This window comes from Pyrus communis, chromosome 9 (genome assembly GCF_963583255.1).
Source record: "Pyrus communis chromosome 9, drPyrComm1.1, whole genome shotgun sequence".
NCBI lineage: Eukaryota > Viridiplantae > Streptophyta > Magnoliopsida > Rosales > Rosaceae > Pyrus > Pyrus communis.
In genome coordinates, this window is record NC_084811.1 from 22888446 (window position 1) to 22914758 (window position 26313).

Consider the following 26313-nt stretch of genomic DNA (forward strand, 5'->3'; position numbering starts at 1 on the left):
TCCTCCCCATCCCCAATTTGAAAAATCCAAACAAATAAATAACAAATTTTTACAAGAGAAGCTTACCTGGAGAAACCTGGAGAACGAGAGAACGAGAGAGATCGCTAGTGTTTGGAACGAGAGAACGAGCGAACAAGAAAGTGGTTTTCTCCTGGTTCGGGTTAATGTGCGAGAGCTCTGAAAGGTGAGAGCGTAGGCGAAGGGAAAGGAGGGCAGTTTTGGGTTATTCAATATTTCATTAAACAAACACTGTTCACCCGTGTGTTTTGAAAATAAGCTGTTTTTGGAAGCTGCTATTTGCAGCTTTTTCTCAGCTTCAGGTTTTGGGCTTTTTTTCACCCTAAACTTTGAAAAAAAGCTGTTTTTCAAAGTTTACCAAACACTAAAAATTTTCATAGCTTTTTTTCATAGTAGCTTTTTTTTTAATCACCTCAATCCCAAACTGCACCTTAGTAGGCAATAAATTTCCCATGCCGAATCTTCTTCACAAAACTGATGAGGTTTTCGAAAGTTCACAGTATCATCAAGTAGCATTTATAAGAACTGTTTCTCACAATGCTTATAAGTAGAAGAGCTATTTGATAATAATGGAGAGGAATTTTTCTAAAATAATGGATAATAGAGAGTTTTAGAATTCATTTGGAAGTTGTCTTTAAAATTGCTGAAGATGGTTTTAGTGAAAATGTTTTAGGGATCAATCTATAGTAAAAATGCAAGTGAAACACTTAAGTGCTTCTTACAAGAAGCACATAATTGGTGTTGCTTGCAAGAAGCACTTCTGGTGCTTTTGGAACTTAAAAAACAATTTATGAAAAAGTGCTTCAATCATTTAAAAGCGGTTCTAAACGAGCCATTAGTCCTTGAGAGAATAAGGTGGAAGTGGTTTTGTGAATCTTCACTCATCAGAAGTAGGTTTGGCAGATGCAGGTTGGGCTAACTGGTCAGGGCAGTATACTTCTGCTCTCTTGCACTAGAGTTTGAATTCCTCATCGTTACATGTTAGGGAAATAATTAATAGGAATTATTTGGTAATGGTGATGATATGTAGACACACATGGGACCACAAACTTCTCCTATTTTAGCTAATACCAGATGATCACATGTGTTCCACTGAGGCAAATCCGTTATTTTGATGTGCGAGCTGAAAAAAAAAGAAAGAAAAAGAGAAACAGTAAATTGGGGGCAAAATCATCATTCCACTGCATGAACAGTGTTTTTAGCACTAGGTTTTAGGAATAGAATAATTTATGAGCTATTTACAACTTGGGTAGTGCTAACAACACACTCATTTTTACTTCTCACACATCCCTTTCAATTTACGGTCATCAGATCAAATGAATTGAAGAAGATCAATAGCTAAAAATTAACAAATGTGTGTTGGAGATAAAAATAGATATGTGAATAATACTATTCTACAACTTCTGAAGTAAAAGAGAAAAACAAAACGGTATATTTCTAGTGAAGCAACAAATTACAATAAAAATGGTACTCCCACATAAAACCAAAAAATAAGTTGCTTTAAAGCAGTGCCAAAGCTTTAACCAAATACATAATACATCTGGCCCTTCAAGGGATCCCCATTTTTTGAAATTAGTTGTGGGATCCACTCCACATCAAACTTCAATAATCCGAACCATTTATTTTGTAAGTCTTGTTTCATAGATCATTCTTACAAAAATTCAATTCAATCCGAAACCATTTCCCTGTTTAATTATCAAGATAAAATTTCATTGTTTCTTATATAACAAAGTATTCGTTAATTTCCTTGAACTCAATTAGATGTCTTAAACATTTCCGATTTGGCTAATACTTTGCAAGGATGATTTATGATGTACAACTTGAAAAATAGATGGTTCAGATTTTTAAAGTTTGATGTAGTGCGGACTCCACAACTAATTCCTAATTTTATAAAAAAATGCGGATCCCATCTCTTAAACGTTTCCTATATATGCATATCTATTTGATGTGAAGTTTTTGGAGAACTTTTAAGAGCAGAAGGTAAGCTGTCAACTGAGGAAAATGGCCTTCTGTGTTTAGGATCTTGACTTCTGCAGGACCACCAAGCTTCTTCTTCATGTCAAATGCAACCGATTTCGGAACGATAAAATCTTTTCTGGACTGGATTATGCAACTAGGAACAATAATTTGTGGCAAAATTCTTCTGAGGTCGCTCAGAAACACAACTCTAGCTACCCTTACAGCAATCCTAGGGTTCATTCTTCCCAAGCTGTTTTCGAACTCGGTGATCGCACTTGTGTCGTTTACACCTATTGGTGTTGGGGAAAAACTTGGAACCCAACTTGTGAAGTTGTTCCCTATTTGGTTGAAGAGCGCATCCAGTTGTGGTCTGGTGAAGCCTCCGGTGTATGCTGTGGTGTTGAGGTACCTACAAGCAAAATAAACGTAAAACTAATTGTTGGGTGTCGACACAATGTGGTATTGTTTACCTGTATCATGTTTACTAGTCACATATTAAGCAAGAGAGAAAGTTAATATTTATTTGTGTATAATATGGTTAATGCGAGGAATTAAACTGAAAAAGGAAAAAGAAATATGTTGAAGTAATTAGAGTAACAAATGACGGGGACAAATATAGTATGAGAGATTAGTACATGGTTGGTACAGTCCGGCGTACAAAAGGAACTCAACTGTCCAAAAGACAATGGCAAGAAAATATTGATTATCGTACATGTACAAGTATGGTAATGTTTTTCTTAGTCTACTTACTATACTACTATATACTTATTATTGTGAAATTGTGAATATGAACTGTACATATATATTTATGTAAGAATAAACTTAATCATCAGTAATTTATAATCGTTGTCTACATGTGCGAGCCCCTCTTAGCAAGGATTTCGTTTCACCGTAATAGAAATGGAATGACGTGGATTTACTGTATTCGGGAGCAAAAAAGGGAGAACAATAAAACATATAAGAGGTCTATATGATGAATACATGGTCCTATTCCTATCACATTTGCTACAATAAAACGGAATCCCTACTAGTAACAGTTAAAATTAGTTTTAGGGTTTCAATAGATTTTTTTTCTTATTCTTCTCCCTCTTGAAGGTAATATATATACTATCATATCTCTTGTAGTACAAGTAAGTTAATGACTCCTAAACAAACTAGGAAATACAATTATAATGATTATATTCCTAATTAAACTAGGGCTCATGCTAACACTTCCCTTCAAGTTGGTGCATAGATATCGCCTAAGCCCAACTTGCCAAGTGAGTCTTGAAATCTTCCAGCGGAAACTGCATGGATTAGAATATCTACCAACTGCTCTTCCATTCTTACAAATGGAATATCAACCAACCTAACATCCAGTTTCTCTTTTATGAAGTGCCTATCCACCTCAACATGCTTGGTTCTATCATGTTGTACTGGGTTGTTGGCTATCTCCTGTGCTACTTGATTATCACAGTACAACAACATAGGTTCCTTAGGCTTGAACCCTATTTCAGTAAGCAGAATCCGAAGCCATAGAAGTTCACAAATACCATGTGCCATGCCCCTGTATTCGGCCTCCGCCGATGATCTTGCAATCACATTCTGTTTCTTACTTCTCCAGGTCATAAGATTATCGGCAACAAACGTAAAATAACGTGATGTAGACCGCCTATCAGTAATATTTCCAACCTAATTTGCATCAGTATATCCTCTCACATCCATGTGTCCATGCTTTCTATACATTAACCTTTTTCCAGGAGCCCCTTTCAAGTAACTAAGAATCTGCATTACTGCCGCCATGTGATCTTTACTAGGTGCATGCATGAACTAACTTACTACGCTTACCGCATAAGCAATATCAGGTCGTGTAAGTGATAAGTAAATCAATCTTCCAACTAACCATTGATACCTTTCTTTATTTGTCGGTACTTGATCCTGATAGATCGCAAGATGATGATTCTGCACAATTGAGGTATCCGTTAGTTTACACGCCAGCATCCCAGTTTTTGATAACAAGTCTAACACATACTTATGTTGTGATAAGTATATGCCTTCTCAAGACCTAGCAACTTCAATTCCTAAGAAGTATTTGAGTCCCCCTAGATTTTTCATCTTGAACTCGGAGGACAGGTACCCCTGTAGCCATTCAATCTCCTTTGTATCATCCCCTGTGACAATCATATCATCCACATATATAATGAGTAAGGTTACTTTATCATCCTTACGCTTAATGAACAAAGTATGATTTGAATTCCCTTGTCGGTATCCATACTTCTTCATAGCTTGAGTGAATTGCCCAAACCAAGCTCTCAGCAACTGTTTCAAACCATACAATGCCTTCCGAAGTCTACATACTTTTCCACTAAAGTTCTCAATGCCATATCCTGGTGGAAAATCCATATAAACCTCTTCCTCTAAATCCCTGTGCAAAATGCATTTTTCACATCAAACTGTCTCAGAGGCCAATCAAGGTTAACATCAAGAGATAACAAAACTCTGATAGTATTCATTTTTGCAACCGGTGCAAATGTTTCCTTCAACACCAAAGGTTTGTGTATAACCTTTGGTTAGTAACCTCGCCTTGTATCTATCGATAGTCCTATCCGCCTTATATTTGATAGTAAACACCCATTTGCATCCCACCGATTTCTTTCCTTTGGGAAGTGTAACCACACTCCACGTTTTGTTCTTCTGTAATGCCTCCATCTCCATTTGCATTGCCTTCGTCCACTTTGGATTTCTCAAGGCTTCTTCCACCTTGGTAGGTATTTTAATCGTTTCCATTTGTTGGACGAGTGCACAATATTTTGGCAAGATTCGATGAGTAGAGACATAGTTAGTGATTGAATACCGCACCTTCCCTTATGGAGAGTACCTGTCTGGTGGCTTTCCTCAATTTTGTCTAGGAGGTAACACATAAAGTGATTTAACAATTTCAGAGTGATTATTTACCTCGGGAATATCCATTGGACCATGAATAAGTACTTAGGGAGTTAGAAGGGGGGGTGATGTTGTCAGGCTCACTGGAGTCAATGCCTTCGACCTGAACAATTAAATTCCTCTTGGCCTCGGCATGCCTACTCGAGCTCACACCTTTATTCTACCATACGAAAGTAACAAGCCCATGTGAAATGTTGGCTTCATTATGCACAGCTGGCCCGCTCGGGCACCCCGTGGTGCAATGTTCATTTGGCCCACTTGGCCTTGCTGTCTTGGTTTGATCACGCAGCCCACTTGGGCTTACACCTGTGGCATTCTCATGCCCTAATGGGCTTTCACAGCTGTTACTTGCAGCTTTAGTACCATGCCTATATGGGCCTTCACGGTTGCCACTTGCAGCATAATCATCATGCCCATATGGGCTTTGAATGCTACCTTGTTCCTGCCCATTTGGGCTTTTATTGCTGCCACTTTTAATGCAACCATCTATTTTATCAAAGATAACAAGGCCGACATCCACCCATCCATAATCTTCACCTCCAGTTGTCTCCCCCTGAAAAGTATGGCTGGGGGGAAAAAAGGTTCGTCTTCGGAGAAGGTCACGTCCATGGTAACATATACATGTCTAGTAGAAGGATGATAACATTTATACCCCTTTTGTTGAGGACTAAAGCCAATGAAAACACATCACACCGCACTAGTATCAAGCTTGCTTCTTTGATTTTTGTGAAGATGGACATATGCCACACAACCAAAACCCGGGGTTTGAGATGAAGAGTGGAAGGGAGCAAAACATGATCAGCAAGCACGACTAAGGGCATTCTAAAAGAGAGAACACGCGATGACAGTTGATTCATAAGATAAATAGCATAGGTGACTGCATCAGCCCAGTATGTCTGGGGTGCACAACTACCAATAAGAAGATCACATGTAATCTCAAGATTGTGTCGATTTTTTCGTTTGGCAACTCCATTTTGCTGTGGGGTTTGAGGACACGTAGTTTCATGAAGAATGCCATTTTTTGTAAAAAACTGAGAAAGATCCTGATTAAGATGCTCACCACCGTTGTCTGACCGAAACACTTTAATAGGGAGTGAATATTGAGTGTAGACCATGTGATAAAACATTTTGAAGATGCCACCCACATCGCTTTTATATTTCATGAGGTACAAGCAAGTCATTCTAGTGCAGTCATCAACAAATGTTACAAACCAACGCACACCATGCTGAGTAGTAACCGGAGATGGTCCCCACACATCAGAATGAATTAACTTAAACAAAATTGTTCTCTAAGTCCAACTTGGAGAATAAAAAGCCCGATGACTTTTAGCTAATGTGCAAACATTACACTTTAATGAAGAACCTGGAATATTACGAAATAATGACGGAAGTAATTTTCGTAAATAACCAAAAGAAGCATGACCAAGACGACGATGCCATAACTGAACAGTCTTCAACCTTTTAGTATTATGACCTTGAACTTGATGTACACATCCTTGTGCAACATCATCAACATAGTACAACGCTATCCGTTTAGTACCACGCCCAATGATTGCCTGAGTTCGGATATCTTGAAGTAAACAGAAAGATGGAAACATGAGCGCAACACAGTCTAATTGTTCAATGACCTGTCCCACAGATAACAAATGGCTAGAGAGTGAGGGTAAGCAGTTGTGTAGGGAGAGAGTAGGAGTGAGTGCTATCGAACCTACCCCTGTAACTGGAGCAATACCGCCATTAGCAGTGACAATACTATCTTGTGGTGGTTGTGTTGTCGAATTAAAAAGAGTACAATCATAAGTTATATGATCAATGGCTCTGGAGTCAATAATCCAACATGTATTAAGAGGAACGGATGCAATTAAGGCGGAGCCTGTGTTATCTGGATCGTCAAATTGGTCTTGAGAATTAATTAAATTTAACAGGGAGGACTCTGGGCCCAAATTTTCTGAGTCTGAAAAAACTGGGTTGCTGTCTGTGGATGGCCCAACTGGGCCTGCACCCACCTGTTTGTTCCTATCCGTACAAGATTGCTGCTTTATTGGATATTGGGCTCTAGGCTCTGCCCCAGCCCACTGGAGATCACTACCTTATGGCCTGCTGGAGAATTCATTCAAGGTGGGTGCGGAATCCGAAGAGGGAATCATGACTTTGGTTGTGTGCCATGGAAGAAGACTTGATGGTACTTGTAGGCATCTAGGATGCCGTCGTCTCTTGCTTCAAGACGTTTGGCTTTGGGTTTTTTAGGTTTGATGTTTGGTTGACCTTTGTTCGGTCAATGGGATAAGCTAAGAAGATTGTTCCTGTTAGCAGTCTCTTGCTTCGAGACACTGCTGAAAAAAAATCTTTTGGTTTTTTTAGAGTTTTGCAGAGAAAGAATCAGCATCGGAACTTGCTCTGATGCCAAGTTAAAATTAGTTTTAGGATTTCAATATATTTTTTTTTTATTCTTCTCCCTCTTGGAGGTAATATATATACTATCATGTCTCTCTTGTAGTACAAGTAAGTTAATGACTCCTAAACAAACTAGGAAATACAATTATAATGATTATATTCCTAATTAAACTAGGGCTCACGCTAACAGTAACTGCTCCTTTTTATGTGTGGAGAGAGAGAGAGAGAGAGAGAGAGAGAGAGAGAGAGAGAGAGAGAGAGAGATGACCTGGGAGAGCCACTTAGTAGGATAAGGTGCTGGAAGAGTTGTGGTCTTTGAACAGAAGCGATACATCCAACCATGGCAGCCATGGAGCCCAAATATACAGTCCTTTTAACATTGAGATGATCAAGAAGGCAGAGCAGGTCTTCTGCGTAAGCACTGAAGTTCGAGTACCTTTTGGGATCATAGAGTTTGGGATCAACATTTGGAGAGTAAACCGAGTCAAAAACCACAACCTTGAAGTAGCAAGCAAGAAACGGGATGAGGAAGTGCCAAATTGTCTGGTCTGCACCAAACCCATGAGCAAGAACCAACGTCTGAGTTTCATTTCCGTACACATGAGTGTTTAGGGCTTGGACAATGCCTCCTCCATGGCACATGGCTTCCATCTCTATAACTAAAAATGCAATAGTGAGTGAAGGGATTGTATATATATGTTTACATACTATAAGATATTATGATGACATCTCTATAACTTTGAATTATTTGGGTTTTGGATATTGTTTGCATAAATATATAGGTCCGGAAATGATATCACACGTTTTTTTTTCTCTCATGCAAATATGTGTATTTCTAGTCTTTGAATCGAAAATAAAACCAAAAAAAATGACAAAAATAAACAAGATTGCAAATGGAGAAAGAAAAAATGTGCAAAAGGTATTTCTCTTCAAATTAGTGTACTTAATAAGATAATCAAGGTATGTGTCACATTTTAATTCCGTAAGTATATGTTTCAATATTAGCAATATTAACTCCCTTCCAACTTTTTTGACGCCATATATTAATTTTTAATAAGATTTTGTGGTGCAACTGCAACCAATATGAAAACATAAACGCTTATATATTCAAATTTATGCATGTTTATCAATAGATTTTATATGTGATGTGGTAATTCTTAGAGAGAGAGAGAGTGCTCGTGGACTTATTAGCATATATTTGCAGTCACGCACGTTATGGGAAAAAGATGTGTACGTAATATATATTGAAAGTTCCCTTCAACTTGTATGAAAAAACTGCTGAAATGTTTTGTGCTTCCGTTCGTCCATCTTCTTCTCAGGATGCTCATGCTGCATGCATGTGTGAAAAAAGATATATCTACGTACGTAAAAGGTATAGAAAATTTACAATTAAACTGAATATCTTTCTGCTAGAGTTTGGATTTCGATTTCATGTGTAATGGTAATATAATATATTAAAATTGTAAATTATAAGGTGTGAGTTGTTGCAGGGCACGACATCGATGCACTTGGATATCTCAATTCTTGTGGACAAAATAAAAGCTTGCTTAAATGCAATTCAACAAATTTACCATGCATAAAGTTATTGTGGTTAGTGTTTGTATACGTTTTTTGGAGAGATTTTACAGTGTGTCGAGAACACGTTTCAGTACACTAAGTGTAATGATACAATTGATTGTTGATTGAATTTTTTTTTAAGTTTTTAATTAATTGTAGTATCACATCATGTTCCTGACACCTAAAAATTTTTTCCCTTTTTTGAATTGAATGATGAATATAATTTAGTTTCGTTTGCGTCGATTGGATAAGATGCAATCATGCAAGAGGCTGTTCTACAATTTATATATGTCCCCATTTAATAGCTTAGGTGCAAAAATGAAGGAAAAATTAGAATTTCCTACATTTTTTTATAGTTGTTAGATTAAACATTCATTCCTTTTACAGATTTGATTAAGGTGCTTTGATCAATTGCCACCTCAATAATTTTCTATTTATTTAATTTCCATTTCATTAATTTAAATGCATTTATATAGAGGCTTAAGGTAGCTTAGCAACTAATTGCCTATAATATAGGAATTTAATTTCGTCAATCCCCTTCTACACGTTAAATGACATTTTTTTAATAAATAAAAATAAAAAATTAATTAACTAATTCCTCATTACCTTATTATCAGTATTTAAAAAAAAAAAAAAAATCTCTTTCTATTAAAAATGTCTCAATAAAAAGTCTTCAATACATATTTTTTCACGTATAGATATATAAAAATATACTTAAAACTTATGACACATTTGAGAACAAAAGTATCGACTTTTTGTACGTTTAGATTTCAAATGTACTGAGAAACCAAATGTACCAAAAATTCAAATGTACCATAAAACCAAATGTACCCATTGTTATGTAACCCTTTTGATACGTTTAAATTTCAAATGTACAGAGAAACCAAATGTACCAAAATTTCAAATGTACCATAAAACCAAACGTGCCTATTGTCAGGTAACCTTTTTGGTACGTTTAGATTCCAAATGTACCAAAAGACCAAATGAACAAAAAATCACAAATGTACAACAAAACCAAATGTCTCTATCAGATAACCCTTTTGGCACATTTACATTCCAAATGTACCGAGAAATACAAAAAATCAAATCCACTATAAAACTAAATGTGTCCATATTATAGGTAAATAGACGTAGTTATATAATCAAACAAATCTTTATTATGTGTTGGGCCTTCTAAAAAATAAAATCTGACAATTTTTTTTATAAATATTCTACTATATTCACACAAAAAAAAAGTAAAATTATAACAAACAATAAAAAAAAATGCATATAGATGGATAATAAATGCATAAATATAGGGATAAGAGGGGAAAAAAAAAACGAAATGTCTTGGAAAAGTTGTGACAAACTAAAATTCTAAACAAAATTGAACTTATGTGAAAAACTGAAATTAATAACCAAAATTTTAAGAAAATATTTGATTAAATTTTCAAAAGGAATGTATGTTTAGTCTAAAAAAATAAAAAACGAGGCGCTTATATCAAAATGCCCCAAGAAAGAAACATCTACCTTCTTCATCTTTCATACCCATATATGACATATTTGACATTTCAATAGGTAAATGAATTGGGCCACCATTGTTTGATGAGTAACGGCATAAGTATAGGAGTAGGTAAATTATACATTTTTTGTTGAAGAATGTAATTCTACAATTAAAAAACGTGACATGATATATTACTACTTATAGATGAATTGTATCAAAATTAATAACATCGAGGCATTTTATGATAAAATTTAAAATTTGTTAGGTTTTGCATTTGGTTAAGTTGAGATAGTGTTGGTGTGATTAATTTTTGGAAGTGAGATTATATCAATTTGATTAGTTGTGGACATCTAACTCAACTATGAGGTCTTGACATAGTATCAGAGAGTATTCCCCCTGACCTTAACCATTCCGATTGTGAACAAGACCTTGACCTTGACGACGAATCTTCCGCAGAAAAAGGTTACCTATATGGAATTGGTTACACGTGTTACCCATTAAAAACATGGTTCAACGTGAGGGAGAATGTTGAAAAAATGCATCCTTCATAAAAAAACATATTACTATTTTGCGTATGGTTTATTACTACTATGCATGTAATTAAGTTGGAACAATATTGGCATGATCAGTTGCGGGCTGCTGAGCCAAATCTGAGATCTTGACCTACTTTAAAGTTGATAGGTATATTGATCCTCACATTCTTCTTATAATCAAAATCTCATTGGATCGCAGATGACGCCATGCACAACGGTGCTAGTTCGATCCCACCGATCTCCCTCCCTTCTAATTACTAACAATTTAACCTAATAAACTTATAGTTTGTCAAAAAAAAAAAAAGTGATTGGATCCTAAAGTTATAACACCTGAGTTCGAACAATACAACTTTACCTCCTTAGTTTACATACTCCATCAAATTTAATTACATTTGCTTAATTACGAGGTCACAAGACTCAAAACCAAAAGAATATGAGAGTATCATAAGATGGAGGTTTCTTGAATAAAAGTTCCCAAGAAGACTTGGTCATATCTCTTAGCCTACTCACCCTCTTCAATTCCTTCACCATTACCATCACACCCTCCAACCTTCTCAAATTCTGTATGTCTAACTTCACCACATCCAGAAACTATATTACAACTTGAAGCTTCATCAGATCCTGCAGTTGTACTTTCTTCTACATCTAAACCTAGAGTTAGCTCTCATCCTCCTATCTCATCCCATCATATCCCATCCACAAACACTCATCCCATGCAAACTAGATCCAAGTCTGGTATAGTCAAACCCAAAGCCTATGCAGCTACTAAACATGCAATTCCTTTTTATATCTCTGATGATTTCTTACCATTTACTTACTTACAGGCCTCCAAACACTCTCATTGGAGATAGGCTATGCAAGAGGAATATAATGATCTCCTAAACATTGGGACTTGGTCCATTGTTCCTTCACATCCCTCACAGAATCTTGTGGGCTGTAAATGGGTTTTCAAAATCAAAATGAAAGTTGATGGCACTATAGATAGGTATAAAGCTAGGCTGATTGCTAAGGAATTTCACCAGCAAGAAGGTTTAGACTACACTGACACTTTTAGTCCTGTTGCCAAGCCTGTTACAATTAGGTTTCTTTTTACTTTGGCTGTCCAATATCACTGGTTTCTTAACCAATTGGATGTAAGCAATGCTTTTCTCTATGGCTCACTCTCTGAGAATGTATTCATGCAACAACCACCTGGTTTTCAGGATTCCACTAAGCCTACTCATGTTTGTCAACTCCATAAGTCACTCAAACAAGCTCCTCGAGCTTGGTATGAGAAATTACAAGGTGCCCTCCACTCTTTAGGGTTTACTGGATCTTAGAATGATCATTCATTGTTTGTGAAAAAGACTCCTGTTTTGGTATTCGTTCTGGTCTATGTAGATGACATCCTCACCACAGGTCCATCATCTCAGGCATGTAAGGAAACCATTACTCAACTCAGTGCCTTATTTCCCATTAAAGATCTTGGTTCTTTACATTTCTTTCTTGGCATAGAATTTAAAAGATCATCTATTGGAATTCTTATTTCTTAGATTAAGTACATTTTGGATTTACTCAAGAAAGCCAAAATGGATGGAGCAAAGCCCTATGCTACACCATTAAGTACTTCAAAACTAGATCATACTTCTCATTTACTCTCTAATCTAGAGGAATATAGGTCTCTTGTGGGTGGTCTACAATACTTAACATGGTCCTGACTTGATCTCTCTTTTGCAGTTAATCTTGTATGTCAATATATGCACAGTCCCAGATAATCTCATTTTCAAGCTGTCAAGAGAATACTAAGATACCTAAAGGGTTCTCTTGATTTGGGTCTATAGTTTCCAAAATGCTCTAAACCTGTCAGTATTAATGCATTCTCTGATGCTGATTGGGCCGGCTGTGCTTTAGATAGAAGATCAACAGGTGGATATTGTATCTTTCTAGGCAATTTACTCATCAGCTGGAGTGCAAAGAAATAGACAACAGTGGCCAGATCCTCCACTGAAGCTGAATACAGGTCCTTAGCCAATACTGCAGCTAAAATTACTTGGTTATGTAAGCTTCTTGTTGATGTTAACCTGGTTCTTCCTTGTTCTCCCAAATTTTGGTGTGATAATATCTTAGTTATCTCTTTAGCTAAAAATCCCATCTTCCATGCTAGAACTAAGCATGTCGAAATTGACTACCACTATATAAGGGAGTAAGTTCTTTCAAATGGTGTTTCAGTTCAATTCATTTGTTCACAGGATCAAGTTGCAAATATATGTACAAAGTCCTTGCCTAAACCTACATTTCTGCTTCTTAGAACCAAACTATCTTTTCAGTTCCCTCAGCTCAGTTTGAGGGGGGATATTAAGGATCATAGTGTAAAAGATAAAACTTAGAAGTGTCTATTTGTAAATACTTCTATAGTCTGTTATAGTTTGTTATTTAGGCAGTTAAGATATGTTGTAAGCGAGCTGTCAAATCATCTGTATGATGAGATGTGTATAAATACCTTTATTTGTAATCTTATCAGAAATCAATGAGAAGATAATTTTCCTATCATAACCTTTTGTTCTTAATTAGCATAAGCTATATCAAAGTAATATGAGAGAAGAAAAAAACACTATTGTATTAATGGATATTGTAACAAAAAGGGAATGCCCAAATGAATAAGGGAAATGATAAACACACTCTTTTTAGCTTCTCACACACTCTTGTTTGATCTTGTCCATTGTTTCCGATTAATTTATTTTATCCGACAACCATAATTAAAGAGCGGTGTGTGAGAAGCTAAGAAAATTGAAAATCACATCCCACTAATAACTTTGTTGCACACGGTAACAGGTAGGCCAACACAGAGTTCAGGGTTTATGATGATGTTGTGTGCCCCAAAGTTAATTAAACATTCGGAGGAGTTCTAAAATGGGTCATAATTAGGATCAACAACCCCCAAAACAATGCATTAGGGTTTCAAATCCTGATGTGGTAAAGCTTAAATTATGATCAGTTCGAAAACGTTCATGGTCCATTGGACTTTTTTGTTTTGGCCGAAAGCGCTTTCAGATAAACAAAATTGAGAATTTACATAAAACGTGGTAGGTGATCTTTAAGTTTTCTTACAAGAAAGGGAGGTGATCATTTTGGCACTCCATCTTTCCACACCAGCACGCCTCTTGTTTTTGAAGTGATTGAACATAAAATCGTAGTGTATTAGCAACATGAAATTCCTTAATTAGAAGTCGATCGATTATCACACACAACACAACTGAGAACTTAGACTTCGATCGATTACCAGTCGAGTAAAAATAGGCTCTGACAATAAGCATCAACATAGTGAAAGTAACTCGACTCCGTTTTGATTCCAGTATCTTTAACTCGACTCCGTTCTGATTCCAGTATCTTTAACTTGGTGTGACTCGGGATCATACAAAACAAGCTTTGGTTTTCTTCCATCCTGAATCATGTGAACTTTGCCAAGATTTGTTCTAATTCCTAATGGCCATGCTACAAATCTAGTACCATTAGGAAAATAAATCATCCGGATCACTTTCCAAGCATCCGCTTCCAGAACCCGTATGTCGATACATGAATTCTTCAAAGCATGACCAGGTCTTGTATGGAACAAAGAGAGTGATTTCTCAAACACTCCAACACAAATATGACCTATAAATTAATTCGGGTAATAGCACAGTCTTTCGAGAAACCTCACTGCCCAAATCGAAAGCAAGGATGGAAGTGCAAGAATGCTCCGTTATAATCCAATACACAACTCCATCAAAGAAGGTACATCTAGATTGCCAAGAAATGACAATATTTGTAAAAGAAGGCATTGTTGGAATCCCACATTGGTGGGGTGAAAAAGAAAATAATGGGTTTAAATATGATTGCCCCACTCTAACTAATATCGAGGTATTTTGTGATAAAACCCCACACCAGATAGATTGGGCAGGTGGTAAAGTTGGGAATATTATCGGTGTTGTTAAAGTGGGGTCTCAGGGGCGCGCCGATCCAAAAATCCAACATGGTACCTGAACTAGGTTCGGGCCCGTGCAAGCCAACGAGCTTCCATGACTCTTAACATGGAGCTGGCCTCAATTTTCCATTGAAAACAAGTATGGACTCTTAACATAGAGCTGACGTGTGGATCTCCACGTGTGAACCACACATAGAGTCGACCTTTGAGTTTCAATTGTCGATGTGTGAATCTCCACGTGTGAACCACTAAATGGTTTTAATTGTCGATGTGTGAATCTCCATGTGTGAATCACTAAATGGGATGAAGGGTGAAGGGCAATGTTCAAATCCCACATCGGTGGGTGAAAAAAAAAACCATGGGTTTAAATATAATTACCCCACTCTAACTAATATCGAGACCTTTTGTGGTAAAACCCCACACCTGACGGATTGGGCATGTGGTAAAGTTAGGGACAGTATTGGTGTCGTTTCCAACATGCATCACAATTATTCTTCTCCAAGCATCTGATCTAAGGCTGTAAACCTCAACTTCAAGTTCAAGGACGATATTCTCGCATGGAAGCGAAACCCTAACAAGCCTCACAACCTTATAGTCGTTTTCCCCGCTATGAAACCAAAACCATTAACAAAATGGCTTGTGTGCTGAACGAGGCCATTAGGAAGCCTTTTGAGTTTTCTGATTGACGGATTGGGCATGTGGTAAAGTTGGAGTCAGTATTGGTGTCGTTTCCAACATGCATCACAATTATTCTTCTCCAAGCATCTGATCTAAGGCTGTAAACCTCAACTTCCAGGACGACATTCTCACGTGGAAGCAAAACCTTAACAAGCCTCACAGCCTTATAGTCGTTTTCCCCGCTATGAAACCATTAACAAAATGGCTTGTGTGCTGAACGAGGCCATTAGGAAGCCTCTTGAGTTTTCTGATTGAGGGATTCCATAGATATATAGGATTATTATTCAAACTAAAGAAATTATAAAAAGAGATACAAACCAATCCTTTGCACGAACCATGAACAAAGAATCTGAGAACTAATTTATCCGAAGGAAGCTCTATATCCAAACACTTGGACAATGTTTCAGCATCAAACAGTGACAAACAATTTTTCTTGTCATCTGTTTGGATAAGGAGAAAATCACAAGAACTTTGCATGACGTTCCTTTCGAGATGGGCACTTTCGAAACTAGAGCTGCTAATTAAACTTTTCCAAGATTTACAAACGCATCTAAACCGCAAAAGAGATCTCACTGGCAATCTTGCAAGGATATCAAACAAGATTTCTTTGGGTATATTGTGACTAAACATACTGAAAAGAAACTACTTAATTAGATATCCAACAATTAAAGCGTGCCTGCTATACAATATTTTGACGATGGAATGCAAAAGAGAAGGCTGGGAACGATTACTTGCTGCAAAGCTGTAGAAGGTTAAAAGAAGGGTTTTAAAGGGTGGTTTTGGAAATTCAAATAATTAAATTAATTGAATTCGTTGATATATATTAACTTCATGCATCCAACAAAACTCTTAAGCTCCAAGGATTAGGATTACTTACAATTAATTACAATACTTGTGAAACAAGGAATCCTAATTAGGGTTGTCTTATATATATTAAAACCTCATGAAAGTCACTATAACAAACCTTGTCATTTTTGTGGTCATTGTAGCAAACCTGTGACTGTGAGTTAACGCGTCGTCGGTGTTGGAGCCGATGCATAATTCACAGAAAGAAATTGCATGTAGCTCACAAACTTTTGGTACCTTCAAAGGAAAGCAAAGAATTTCATAAGGCAGTGCTTCCGGAAAAGAATGAAATTTACCCAAGATTTTATTTACCCTGCAGCCCAAACGAACAGGCACATCTACCCATATACAGAACGAATTCTCACTTCTTGTTCTCTGCGTATAAATACGTGTACGGTACAAAGAAAATTGCAGAAGCTGTTACATAGGGCAAAAGGCAGTTTCATCCATATTGTTCCACACTTGCATCTCCAGGGCAGCAGTTACCCTGCTCACCGAGTTACCTGAAAAAAATGTGAATCCAAGATTTTACCCTTCATCGGCATGATCGTTAGCTCTGTGGTATTAGCAGTTGCGAATTGAGATCTTGCAACAAGGTCATTCGAATGTGCACGGTCGCCACCCGCCCGTTAGCTTCCTCAGTTGGAGGCTTGAATGCCAACTTCCACCTCGCGATCAAAAGAAAATGAACGTTTAGTGTGGGGCATAATGAACCCGCTCGAGGAGTTGAACAAGCTGATTAACAGGGACTGGTAAAAACCGTGATTTCAAAGAGGGCATAATGAACACTCTTCCTCTGAGACAGCCATTGATGCATGATGGCGAAGGTTATGAGGAATTTGCAAAAGCTAGGGTTTCTGTTTGCTTCTCGGGAAAACTCAACCCTCTCTGGTTGTCCGACAGCTTGAAGTCAGGAGTATGTCATGGTATGCAAACGCCGGGTGTCTCCGGAGACTGAAGGAGAATTAATTAATTAATCAACTAATTCTTTTTCAAATGATTTTATAATTCATTTGTTTTTTCGAAGATAATTCAGTTGTTAGCTAGAGGTAAATATATAGTTTGATACCTAATTATTGTCGTTTGATATGTAATTGCATGCTTCGCATGATGAGTGCATAAGAGTTCACAAAGTATTCAGTATTGAATGCAGAGTAAGATAGGTAAAAAATGTGTGCCCGAATCACTATTTCTTATTATTAGCGGTACAATTTTAAAATCACTATTGCTTGTGATGCCATTCTTTTAGGCTCTATTTGTATCAGTTGCCCTCGAGATTTTGTTGTTGAATGTAGTTTTTTGTCTTAAAAATAAAAGTAATTGACAATTTTTCTTGGAAGTCTCTATCTGTCATTATGTTTGTTAATAGAAAAGAAAATTTATGGAAACCATTCCATTATGTTTATCCATTGATTTTCAATTCATTTGATCTGATAGTCGAAAATTGAAAAGATTGTGTAAGAAATAAAAATAGTTGTATAGATCGCACTACCCATTTTGTAGTGTTTAGAAAAATTGTGACATTTCATGCAAAACAAGCATTACCCAATTTTCTTTTAGGAAAACTAATGAAAATGGTTTGAAAAGTTTTAGTTTTAATAAAAAACCATGTTGTAAGTTTTATTTAATGATTAGTACAAGGCACATATTAAAGTAGTCCAACTAAAAATGGTCCAACTATAATAAATTATGATTTGTCGATTTTACCTCTAACTTTTTTAGGTTGAGTTCCAGATTTTCGTCATTAATGGAGTTCATCGTTGTTTTGCAGACCGTCTTCTTTTTCTTTGAAACAAAAATATAGATCTTTATGCTATTTAATTTATATTTTGTATTATTTCGTTGAAATGTGATCGTCGTTATTATTCATAGTGTATTCGAGGTATTGTTTTTCAATTTTTCATCGTTAGTGGAGTTCATCGTTTGTTTCTCCAGAAAATAAATTTGAGATTGCATGCTATTTAATAATAACGACGGATCACTATTTCTCGGCTGTAAAAATAAATTGTTTTTGGATTTTAAGTAACACTGTTTCTGGAATCTAAGTCATTGTTTCTAGAATTTAAGTTACTGCTTCTGGAATATAAGTCACCATTTCTGGATTCAAATGAAATAGACACACTGTTTCTTAAATGTAAGCTAGAAAAGAAATAGTGAAATTCACTATATTTGGATTCAAAGCAAAATAAGCATCATATTTCTTAAATATAATCAATTGATGTATGAAAGAAAAGAAACAGTCAAAGGTTAAAACATAGACTGTTTCTGCAGTCTAAGTCATTGTTTCTGAAATTTAAGTCACTGTTTCTAGATTTTGGTTCTTTTCTTTCTAGACACTGTTTCTGGAATTTAAGTCATTGTTTTTGGAATTTAAGTCACTGTTTCTAGATTTTGGTTATTTTCTTTCTAGATACAATGTTTGTTTGTGCATAGACAAAACAAACACTGTATCTGATTTTTTTTTTTTTTCCAAAAACAGTGTTATGTTTTGGGTTATCCAAAAACAGTTTTATGTTTTGGTTCTTTTTTTTTTTTTTTTTTGCTGGTTTCTACCATTAAACTTCTTTGAACTTATTTTGGCAGTTTTGTTCTGATGAATGCTTCTTTTTTTTCAACTCTAATTTGAACTTTGATTTGATTGCTTTTGAAATGGGGGAATTTGATTTCAAAGGAAGACATGGAGTTATTATGGGGGTTTCGTGCTGAGTTGAGGTTGGTGAAAAGTCAAGACAATATCAAATCATTTAGGGGTATTTACGGAAGTGTAGATTTGTAGTGGCTTGGGCTTGTAAGTTTGACCCGTGGACTATTTTGAATGATTTTTTTATTAAACTTTGAGTCCTTTTAGTTAAATAAAATTTTGAGATGATTTTTAATTAAATATTTGTTGACCAAGCTCTTTTTATTAAAGCTCCCATTTCTTTTCCTGTCTAAGACAACTAGCGTTCTACTATTGATCACATGTCGATGGTTCCGTTCCATAGCCGGACAACTAGTGGCAGCGTTCCATAGCCGGAGAACAAGTTAGTGGAGGCGGACTGGCGGTGCATCATTTTCGTCTTCATGATTACTACCCAGTCCACATATCCACTTCTTAAACATATCCGTACACAATAATCGGACTTTGTTCTTGTAGATGAGCTCTTGAATTTGTCAAAATTATGTTTCCATGTTTGGTAATATACAGATAAAGATTGCAGAGCAGTAGAGCCAGAGAGAATACTATTCATGCACCACCACGATTCAATAGTTTTTACTCTGTTTACAACGACAACTGAATCGTTCTTTTCTCTTTTTCTTCTGACGAAAAGAGAACTGAATCACGCCTTCGTTCTAGAACACGCTCGAGACCGGAATTAAGCATAGTACAAGGTGAATTTTCTAATAGATTAAAGCATGACGGGATTAGATGCAACTGTCGAAGAGGCTTTAATTGGTGGTAGAATAACGAGAACCAGCACAATCCCTACTTTAGAGCAAAAGATGCACCGTTGTCCTCCAACGTTCCAATAGACTCCTTGAGAAGTCTCTGTGCTTCTTCTCTCCTCCTAAACAAGAAAGTTGAGCAAATTGTCAAAAGCAATTACGTAACATCCAATCCCGTGGGGCAGTTGGTTATTCACGCTACTAATGACACCATGCAGATTATAAAACTAAGTTTGGGAATAAAATAAATCAGCGTTCTTTTATCTTCGACCCGCCACTTATGTTAGAGAAGCATAAAACACTTTACAAGGAAAACAAACAAACAAACAAATGTGTGCACATGCAAAAGAAGCATGAACAGGCAGTTCGCACATATGTCTTGTTGAGAATTATATCAAATAATACTCTGCAAACCAAACCATACAAAAGCTTGAACGTAAAATTCCTCTCCCATCTGGAGAGGACATATGTATTGCCCTAAATAGGGCATGCAATTTTTTCCCAGTAAGGATATATGCCAAAGCCTAGAAAACTATGCAATCAATCAGAAATGCGGAGTAACATTTTCTCAACATTTGCTACTTCTTTTGCTTCTGAATGCAGTGCGTAAATTAGTTCTTACACAAGAAAGTTGTGGACAACTGTAATCAAGATAATGTTTATCAGCCCCGTAACTGTGTTCTAACTTACCAAAGAAAATCATCATTAACTAGTTAACGAAAAATAAAATTCATAATTCAACCGACGCGAAGAAGAAACTGTGAAATTGATGATTGGACGATGCTTGAGCAAGAAAATGTTCACATTAATTCCTAAATCCTAAAACAAGAACTGAGGTAGACATACCAATATTTGGGCCTTTTGGGTAGAGTTGACACACTCCCTGTTCTTCCAAGCTCGGAAGTATCTCATCAATCTATATAATATTACATTCCCGGCTTAAGCAACTGCTATAAACATGAGATTGCATTCTTCAAATATAAATTCAAAAGATTTAACTTACACCAAGATTCTTGCATACATACATACATACATACATATATATATACATACATACATACATATATATACATATACATACATACATATATATACATACATACATATATATACATATATATACATACATATATATACATATATATATACATACATATATATACATATATATATATACAATGTTTACATAAATTTTGACAGGAAGAAACCAAGGGATGAGAAAAGCTCACAGTGTGATTTGCACCATAGCAAAGGAATGGCCCTTCAAGTGATTGGGGTCTTGCAAGTAATCTTAGTAGAGCCTATAATATGGGGGTGGTGGTGGATACGTCGATGTAGCCATAGCAAGAACCTTCTGGCCAAACCTAAATAAACCAAGTTGAAAAGAAAACAATAAGTTCACGTTGGAAACGAGAATTTTCTTTTTATGGCAAATTAAAATTAAAAAAAAAAAAAATCCTGAGATTTGAATTGTTTTTCAAAAATGGGCCATGTCATTTAAATTTTTTCACATTGCAGCCTATGGTTCAGCATTATAAAATTTTCCCCATCTGTTAGACCGTCGTGTCGTCCATTGAAAATAAAATGAAAAAGGAACAAGGATGAAAAGAAATAGGACTGAAATGAGAGATAAACAAACTCATTCTCTGTTGAACTCCTCTTTTCTTTCCCTCCCTCTCTGTTGTGTCTTACTCCATAACCTACACTGATCCCTGCCCGCAACCACCCCCTCCTTCTCCTCTTCCTCTTCCTCCTCCTCCTCTCTCTCACAGTTTCCCTTGTCTGCTCTTTGACCACCCCCATGTCAAAGAACACAAAATACACACAAAACCAAACCAACAACCTCAAGAGAAGCTCAGAAATTCAAACCCAATTAACCCAAATGGCTATATAATTAATAAATCACCCAAATATGCACATAGAAACCCAGTCTCCCCAACATCACGACACCTACACCTACAACGAACACGCAGCCACGCAATTCGTTCTTATGACAACAAACACTGAACCACAAACCCGCAACTTCGTTTTGACAGAACCCAAATTCCCACACCAACTGCATTCCCACCGCTCAAACAAATCCCAAACCACAATCAAATGCACTCTACCAAACCAAAAATCAAAACCCACCTCAAAGATTTTGTTGGTTGAATGTGAAAATTTGCAACTTCTGATTACCAACAGTGACATTGACATAAGCCATTGCAAATCGGTTCCCAAAATAAAATCAGAAATTGTGATAGAGCGTTGAAATTACCTGAACTCAAAAACCCTAAATTGGGCAAGCCGAATTGAATTTGGGAATTGGTAGATAGAAGAAGGAGCTGAATTACTGAAACAGAAAAAAAAAAAAAAAAAAAAGCAAAAAAAAGAAGAAGATAATTGTAACATTTGGAAAACAAACATTTGACTGAGAAAACAACTACAACACTCGAACAGTCGGGGAGTGAGATTACAAATTTGCCCCCCTTTCACTCGTAGATTTGCAGTGGAGCTCTGAGGAAGATGAAATGTGGAAGTCGAGGAGGGTGAGAGCTGGGCTTGCGAAGCAGAAGGGGAGGGAGGAAGGGAGGGGTTTGGTTCTTCTTTTTTGAGTTAATTATAAAATGCCCCTTCACTTGTAGTGATTGTTCCACTTTAGTCCTCGAACCTTTTCAATCTAAACTAAGTTGGTCTCTCTTGTAGTGGTTGTTTCACTTTGGTCCTCGAATTTATATTCCGATCTAAACGAAGTTGGTTTCTAAACTTTAATTTGGTGTTAAATGAGAACAACAGTGATGTCAATTACAAAAGTTGTCGAAGTTCGTTGCGGGGATAAACTCAATTGGAACGTTTGTATGGTATTAAAACAATGAACAACAAACAAGCAAGGATCAAGTACGTAGACAAAATTCGAACATACCAAGTGAAGTGGGAGTGGAAGAATTAAGAAGGCAAATAGATAGTAATTAAATTGAATTTTGCTACCACTTTTCCCGATAGCCATCACCTCCATCCTCTTGAGCCTAAAGCTCTTGTCGGACAGCTCAATGGTGGTGGCCATCTCCACATTTGCCATACGTCCTCATATGGCAAATATTGTTGCAACTTTGTCAAAAAATCAAAGAGGCAACTTATTTTTTGTAAAATAGATAAAACTCTCATGTCATTCACCCAGAATGAGATTTAAACTTAGGTGGAAAAAGAGCGAGTATATTATTCTAGCCAACAAACCTATCGAACTAATACAAAAGAGCACTTATTAAGATCCAAGACTTACATGGCCACAATAAAAAAACACAAATTTCCACATTTTCAAAAGGTCCAAAACTTAGGCCTCAAGAAACAATTTCAAACGATCAAAATCAATAGCTTCTAAGTAAGCAACAAATTTTCAATGTTGAGCACGAAGCCCTCTGTTTAGATTGACCAAACGAGTCGAAGTATCCATCTGAGACCCCCTCGCAGATGAACTCCTCCCTGACCCTTGATACCTTGTGTTCTGACCCGTCCCTCGATACTGCCCAGTCCCTGTTCGATCCCTAGAATAACCGCTTCCTCCGCCAGTTTGGCCATATCCCAACGTTCTATATCCTGAACGCCCGGAGGAGCCACCACCCTGCCTTCCTTGAGCGAAAGAAAGGTTCTCTTGCCACCTTCCACTCAGAGCAGGTGTCCCGGTACCATAGTCCTGGCTGTCTCTACGCCTCATAGGCAGGTCTACTGCACCACCGCCTATCTTCAACTCGGTTGCCCTTTCGTTACTTTCTGCAAGGATCGACAACTTCTCAGTCAATTGGAAAGCCAGAGCCTGTAGTCTAGTGTGCTCGATGTCATTGAACACAATGCAGCGCGTGGGCTGATCCCAACTCGCGCGCAAATCATCGTTTATCATCATCTTGCTGACAATGCAATGCGCATGTGCCTCTGAGAGCTCGAACATCTTCGCAAGCTGTTCCAAGCTTAGAGTCTTGTATGATCGCGAGTAGGTCAAAAGGTAGGTCCTCAGAGCCTCCTCCTTGGTCTTAGCCTTGAGCATCTCGAGAATGCTTTCACGTTTCCTGAGGAGCTTCCAGACATGAAGGGCGTTGACAACATTGAAGGCCTTTTGGAAGTCGCCTTTGCTGAGGGCTCTTGTAGCTGCCACTACATGATCCCTGACATTTTCAGGGGGTCCTGTGAACGTTTGCTTCTCGTTAATTTCGAGCAACCGCCTGAATGTCTTGCTTATCACTCTGCGCTTTGTATCGTGGGCGTTAGTTGCCATATTAGGCACTTCCAGCAGCATGGCACATATCAAATGCACCGCCTCCAGGAGCTCCGGGTTTATGTGCATATGGTAAGGCATCTGCCTCCTTCTCTCCAGCCTTTCCTGAAATTTTGTAACATAATTCATGTTATTCCTCGCCTTGGTACAAATAAGATCTCGAGGAAATTTCATGCAGTTGTTAAAAAAGCAATTCGACAACACATGATCTCCAGTTAGTTCTACAAAAACCAAATTATCTGGTTGTGGCCTTTTCCGCTTAGAATCTGCTTGTTGAGTTCTGATTACACGTCTATACGAACAATCAACACCCATAATGATTCAGATCATAAACCAAGTAATATGATACATGAAAACAATAATGAAAACAAAAGCACTGGTACCTGCTCTGGAGTTTTCTCATGATATCTACTTTGGGAGACACCTTGGGCAAGCAACTCTTTTACTCTTCCACCTGAATAAAGTTCAGAAAGGCAGCTATGTCCTTCGGGGATCAATCCAGTCCGAAATGCGCACAAACCAAGTTGTGCCATGGCCCTATTAAAAAGAATCTGGGTTGAAATGTCCATATGCTGAATACTTTCTTGCAGGTGACTCATTAGCAGCAAGTCCCGCGCAATAGAAAACTCATCTAAGAGAGCATGATGGTAAATGTCACAAAGCATTGCACGGGCTTTAGTCCGATCATCACCATACTTGTATATCAAGGAAACCAAAAGATCCATCAAGGCCCTACTGCTCTCAGTAAAAGTTGGTTTCCGAGGAACGAGCTCAGGAGTTTCAACAAATGCAGGTGGGCCGTGAGTTTCCTCTGCTGCTTTAGCCTCCTGCTGGCTTTCACCACCAGCATCAGCGTCATCCTGTGTCTGCTCAGCCAATTTTCTCATGGCATCATAAACTTCTTGCGGTTTATAATACACAAGTTCAACCCGCCTTAACGCTACCTTTGCAGCGGCTTTAAAATTCCCAACTTTTTCCAGGTACTCTTGAACATTTTGAGCAAGAATAAAAAACATAGGCTCGTCTCGAAGTCTTTCAATGTACTCGCGCGTGTGAGGGTCAATGCATTGCAAGCTCTTGAAAAACTCAGTATCGATCCTTTCTACAAAAGCCACTAAGTTTCCCCAGACTCTGATCGTGCCATCATAATCCGATCCTTTCTGGGATTCATTCTCATCAGGCTCAACCATGTCATCCACCGAAATGTTTGGATACTGCACAAGAATATCAAGTATAACAAGCATGTTCTGCACACACTTTTTCCACACATTTATAGGCATGTGCCCGCTGAGTCCTGGGTTGACATCAAACTGAGCAGACACAAGGCTAAAAAGAATCTCGAGCTTCTGGGCAGGCGTTTTAGCAACTTTTGTCAAGAACGTCAGCTGCTCCACCTGCTCAAACCTCCCTGTCCCCTTCCTTCCCCGCACAGCCACAACCTCTTTGAATTTCTTGTTGATCATATCCCACGAGATTTCGCTAGGATCTCTCATGAATTGCTTGTCCATGAGCTTATCCTTCTTGCTCAATTTCTTCTCCCAACCATTCTCGTTATTACCATCTTCCTCCCCTTCACTACCCGAAATTGGAATTTCAGTTGGATCAATTTCAGAATCTGTTTCTTCCTCCTCTTCGTCCGGCGATTCTTCTCCCCCTTCCTCCTCGCTCTGCTCGGGATTCTCCCTATACTTTTTAATCAACTCCTCGTACTGCTTATTGTTCTTCTTCAGCCTCTGCTTCATCGCGTTCAACGCCTTGGCATTGCTACTGCTCATCTTCTTCTTAGCATCCTTGTTTGCCAGCGCTTGGGCCAAAAAATCCTCGAACAACACAAGCGCTTTGATGTAAAATGAAGGCACCTTTTCGGACTCAGTCACGCGCATCACCTTCTCGAGCTGTTTATTGATCTTGTCAAAACAGTCCTGCAAGCTCACCCAATCATTTATGTTCTTTGCATTCTTTATCTTGTCAACCGTGGCATTCATCTCATCAAAGCGTTTGTCTCTCACGGATCTAACAACACGCTTCTGTCCATCAGAATCATCGCTATCACTATCGTTAATGTCCTTAAGGTATTTGTTATCGGTTTGCTTGGTGGCAGGATCACCGCCTGCAACTTCAGCTTCTGAATCGTAATCACTATCATCCTCCGAATCGCTTCCAGTCTAAAACAACACATGAAAAATTAATTTTAAAAAAAAAAACAAGAAACTAACTAGCACATTATCATATGCTTCTAAGATTTCATCAAAACGTAGAATCCAGGAATTATGAACAAAAAAAATACCGGATTCCAGAATTTCGATGCCAT

General features: G+C 37.4%; 2 protein-coding genes across 2 annotated transcripts; both read right to left on the reverse strand.

Moving 5' to 3' along the window:
• Positions 1-1956: 1956 nt before the first annotated feature.
• LOC137744535 (strigolactone esterase D14-like) lies at positions 1957-7944 on the reverse strand. The gene is made up of 2 exons (XM_068484327.1): positions 7562-7944; positions 1957-2386 (listed from the first exon to the last, which is right to left on the reverse strand). The coding sequence occupies exons 1-2, from the start codon at positions 7942-7944 to the stop codon at positions 1957-1959; spliced, it is 813 nt and encodes a 270-aa protein (XP_068340428.1).
• Positions 7945-22976: 15032 nt separating this feature from the next.
• Positions 22977-26313, reverse strand: LOC137745179 (eukaryotic translation initiation factor 3 subunit C-like). Its single transcript, XM_068485084.1, has 3 exons — positions 26290-26313; positions 24386-26167; positions 22977-24107 (listed from the first exon to the last, which is right to left on the reverse strand). Exons 1-3 carry the CDS (start codon positions 26311-26313, stop codon positions 23130-23132), a joined length of 2784 nt encoding a protein of 927 aa, XP_068341185.1. The 3' UTR covers positions 22977-23129.

What these genes read in the sequence shown, in the direction of transcription:
- LOC137745179 (XM_068485084.1), bottom strand. Translation starts at nt 26,313, where the DNA reads ATGGCATCGAAATTCTGGAATCCG. An exon ending in CATCGAAATTCTGGAATCCG is followed by an intron (nt 26,168 to 26,289) that starts GTATTTTTTTTG and finishes GTGTTGTTTTAG; the next exon opens with ACTGGAAGCGATTCGGAGGA. An exon ending in ATGAGAAAACTCCAGAGCAG is followed by an intron (nt 24,108 to 24,385) that starts GTACCAGTGCTT and finishes ACAAAATTTCAG; the next exon opens with GAAAGGCTGGAGAGAAGGAG.
- LOC137744535 (XM_068484327.1), bottom strand. Translation starts at nt 7,944, where the DNA reads ATGGAAGCCATGTGCCATGGAGGAGGCATTGTCCAAGCCCTAAACACT. An exon ending in CTACTAAGTGGCTCTCCCAG is followed by an intron (nt 2,387 to 7,561) that starts GTCATCTCTCTC and finishes TTTTGCTTGTAG; the next exon opens with GTACCTCAACACCACAGCAT.